Source organism: Neopelma chrysocephalum, unplaced genomic scaffold, assembly GCF_003984885.1.
Source record: "Neopelma chrysocephalum unplaced genomic scaffold, ASM398488v2 Primary Assembly neopelma1_23, whole genome shotgun sequence".
In the NCBI taxonomy this organism is placed as follows: Eukaryota; Metazoa; Chordata; class Aves; order Passeriformes; family Pipridae; genus Neopelma; species Neopelma chrysocephalum.
In genome coordinates this window covers 22,585,873-22,588,810 of record NW_020897691.1, presented here as the reverse complement: position 1 = coordinate 22,588,810, position 2,938 = coordinate 22,585,873, and the positions used below count along the sequence as shown (strand labels likewise).

The window sequence follows — 2,938 nt, the reverse complement described above, 5'->3', positions numbered from 1 at the left end:
TCTTTTTACAACAGGGACTTTTTTTTTCCAATTAGTATAATAAGAAAACGTCGACCGAGGAGCTGGATATAACATTACCTTTGTAAGGTCCTTACTACACTAATCCTGTGTTATAGGGGGGTTAGCGGGGAGGGAGGCAGCGGGGGCAGGTCCGTCGGCGGCCCGGGGGAGGGCCGGCAGCAGCCCCCTCTCCGTCCGTGGGAGCGCTGGCCTCGGCGCAGCCCCAGCGGCCGGGGGAGCCCCGCCGAGTCACTTCAGGAGGTCCTTGGTCTCCCCCGAGATCCTGGCCATGTTGGACGCGGTGAGGGCCGAGAGGTGGGGCGGGGGAGGCATCTGGCAGATGGTGCAGGGGCACGGCAAGCCCGCCCAGTGCTGGAAGCCGCTGCCGAGCTGCAGGGCGGGGGGTGTCGAGGGGGTCTTGAGCAGAGAGTGTGGGGGCCGGATGGTGCCGATGGCCGGCAGGGAGGCGGAGAGGGAGGAGGAGGTGTTGGCGGAGGACAAGGCGCTGCCGAGGATGGGGTGCACCTGGTGCACAGTGCCGGCGGCGTGGGGAGGGTGCCCGGTGGAGTGTCCCATCGTGCCGCAGTGAAAGGCCGAGTGGTGCCCCCCGTAGATTTCCCCGACCAGCCTCTTCATCTCCTCCAGGGAGCTGGTGAGCATCAGGATATAGTTTCTGGCTAACAGTAGGGTGGCGATTTTGGAGAGTTTTCTCACGGAAGGTCCGTGGGCGTAGGGCATCACCTCCCGCAGTCCGTCCATGGCGAGGTTGAGGTCGTGCATCCTCTTACGCTCCCGGCCGTTGATCTTCAGCCGCAGCTGCTGCAGGTCCTGCTCCGAAAGCTGCTTCTTGATTTTGTACTTGCTGCCTTCCCCTCCGGTCTTGGAGCCGTTCCTGGTGAGGCCTTCTCCGGACATCTTCTGCACCAGGTCGTTCTGGGTGGAGGAGACAGAGTTGAGCCGGCTGTCTTGGTGGTGGTGATGGTGGTGGTGGTGGTGGTGGTGGTCTCTCAGGTACATCTCATCCATGTCTGGCGAGGACGCTCTGCTGGAGACAGAGCTGGAGTCAGAATTCATTGTATTCAGGCTTCTTAGCAAGAAACTCTTCCCTGCTCTGGAGGTGGTGAAACAAGACCACTCTCCTTCAAAAAGAAACAAAAATGAAGCAAAAAAGAAATAAACGGACGGCAGGATCTGCCAGCAAAGGGCTGGGAACGGAGGAAGAAGAAAAAAGCCCCTCAGCCCCCTCTCTCTTCAATCTCTCCCCCCCGGTTACTCAGTCTGTTTACAGGATGGCTAGTTAGTGTATGCTTGGACTAACCTCAGCCTGAAAAAGAGGGGCTTTTATAGAGCTGCAGCAGAGAGCAGAGACAAAAGGAGCCCTCCTATGTATAATGCTCTAGTTAGGATGACGTGCCATTATTCAGGGCGGTGCGCTTTGACTGTCCCATTTAGCAAGGACCCCTATTCATATTCATTGTGGTGCCACCCGGGACACCTCAGCCACGGACCATCAGGAGTCAAGGAGACACAAAACCCCTCTGATTGACACCGCACACTCATCGCTCCGTGTGCGCTCCTTCTCCTCCCCCCCCTCATTTCCAATATAAAACCTCATCCCGTCTACAGTAGGAAGGCAGGGGGCTGCGAAGGGCTGTGCGCCTGCTTGGTGCCGTCCAGGAAACCCCAGTGGCGGGGGGCAGCGGGCAGAAGCCCGAGGAAGTACCCCTGCCACGGCAGGAGGACGGGGACATTGGTCGCCCTCGTCCTGCAACATGACCGGCTCCAGCCGGGGCTCCCCGCTTTGTTTGCCTTTTCCTCCCCCTCCCCCGGTCCTCCCCGGCCGGGGTGTGTGGTGCGGCACCGGCTGCCCCTCGCCTTGGCGGGCTGGCCGCGACTGCCTCGTACCTGGGTCGCTGCTTTGTTTAAATGAGCGATGATGACTCAGGCAGCCGCCGCGGGGAGACGCTGGCTGGGAAACCCGCCTCCCCCCGGGCCAGTGACTCCCTTTAAATAAACGGGGAAAGCCAGGGTGCGGAGGAAAACTGATGTGCTTGGCGGCGGGAGGGGCGACTGGCAGCCCCCAGGGCTCCGCGGCCCCGGGCTCCGTCGGGAGGGCGGTGCGGCGGCGCGGCCGGAGCGGCCGTCGGCGGGACCGACGGAACCGGGCCAGGCCGGACGCAGGCGGGAAGGGAGCCAGCTCAGGGGGCAGCGCTGCAAATATACCCAGGCTTTAGCGCCAGTAAGTAGAAGGTGCCCGGCACCGGGCGCAGCCAGCGGTGGCGCGGGGAAGGGAGGGTGTGCGTGGGGCTGGGCTGGTGGTAGCTCCGCCGGGCAGGGCGGGCGGGGCCCCTGGGGCGGGTGTCGCCTCCCCAGCTCTCGGCTGAGCTACTTCTGTGCCTCTGCTTCGGGTGCGGACTGAGCCGGCCTGACCGCCTGTGGGGTCTGCCGGTCTGGGGAGGTGAGAATCCCCCCGCGGCGACGGCGGCGGTAGTAGCCTGCTTGTCCGGGGAAGGGCATGTGGTCCTCCACTGGATCTTCCCAGCCCCCAGTGGTGCGTACGCGATGAGTGTGGGGCTACCAGCCAGGACAGGGCCTGAGGCACCGGCGTCGGACGGGCTCTAAAACTCCCAGAGCCGGCCCTGGTGCCCCCCTCCCTCGTGTGAAACCGACGGGCCGAGTGTTCACCTTCCAAAAGGCGTTTAGGGCCCAGCAGAAATCTCCTTGGCAGCACGTCGCTCCTCCATAATGTCCAGGCCCCGAGGAGGGCGAAGAGTAAGGAAAAGAGGAATATTTTCGTCCGGCTGGGTCTAATTGTGGTTAATCTGCTGAGCAAAATGAAAGCCTTCTGATTTCTGCACTGTCAGTAAATCCTGCGGTGAGAAAAAGAAAAGAAAGAAAAGAAAAGAAAAGAAAAGAAAAGAAAAGAAAAGAAAAGAAA

The 2,938-nt window shown here is 61.4% G+C and overlaps 1 protein-coding gene across 1 annotated transcript; it reads right to left on the bottom strand.

The window, feature by feature from the left end:
* Positions 1 to 249: 249 nt before the first annotated feature.
* On the bottom strand, positions 250 to 1,158 carry OLIG3 (oligodendrocyte transcription factor 3). The gene has a single exon (XM_027683097.1). It carries the CDS (start codon positions 1,072 to 1,074, stop codon positions 250 to 252), a length of 825 nt encoding a protein of 274 aa, XP_027538898.1. The 5' UTR covers positions 1,075 to 1,158.
* Positions 1,159 to 2,938: the final 1,780 nt, after the last annotated feature.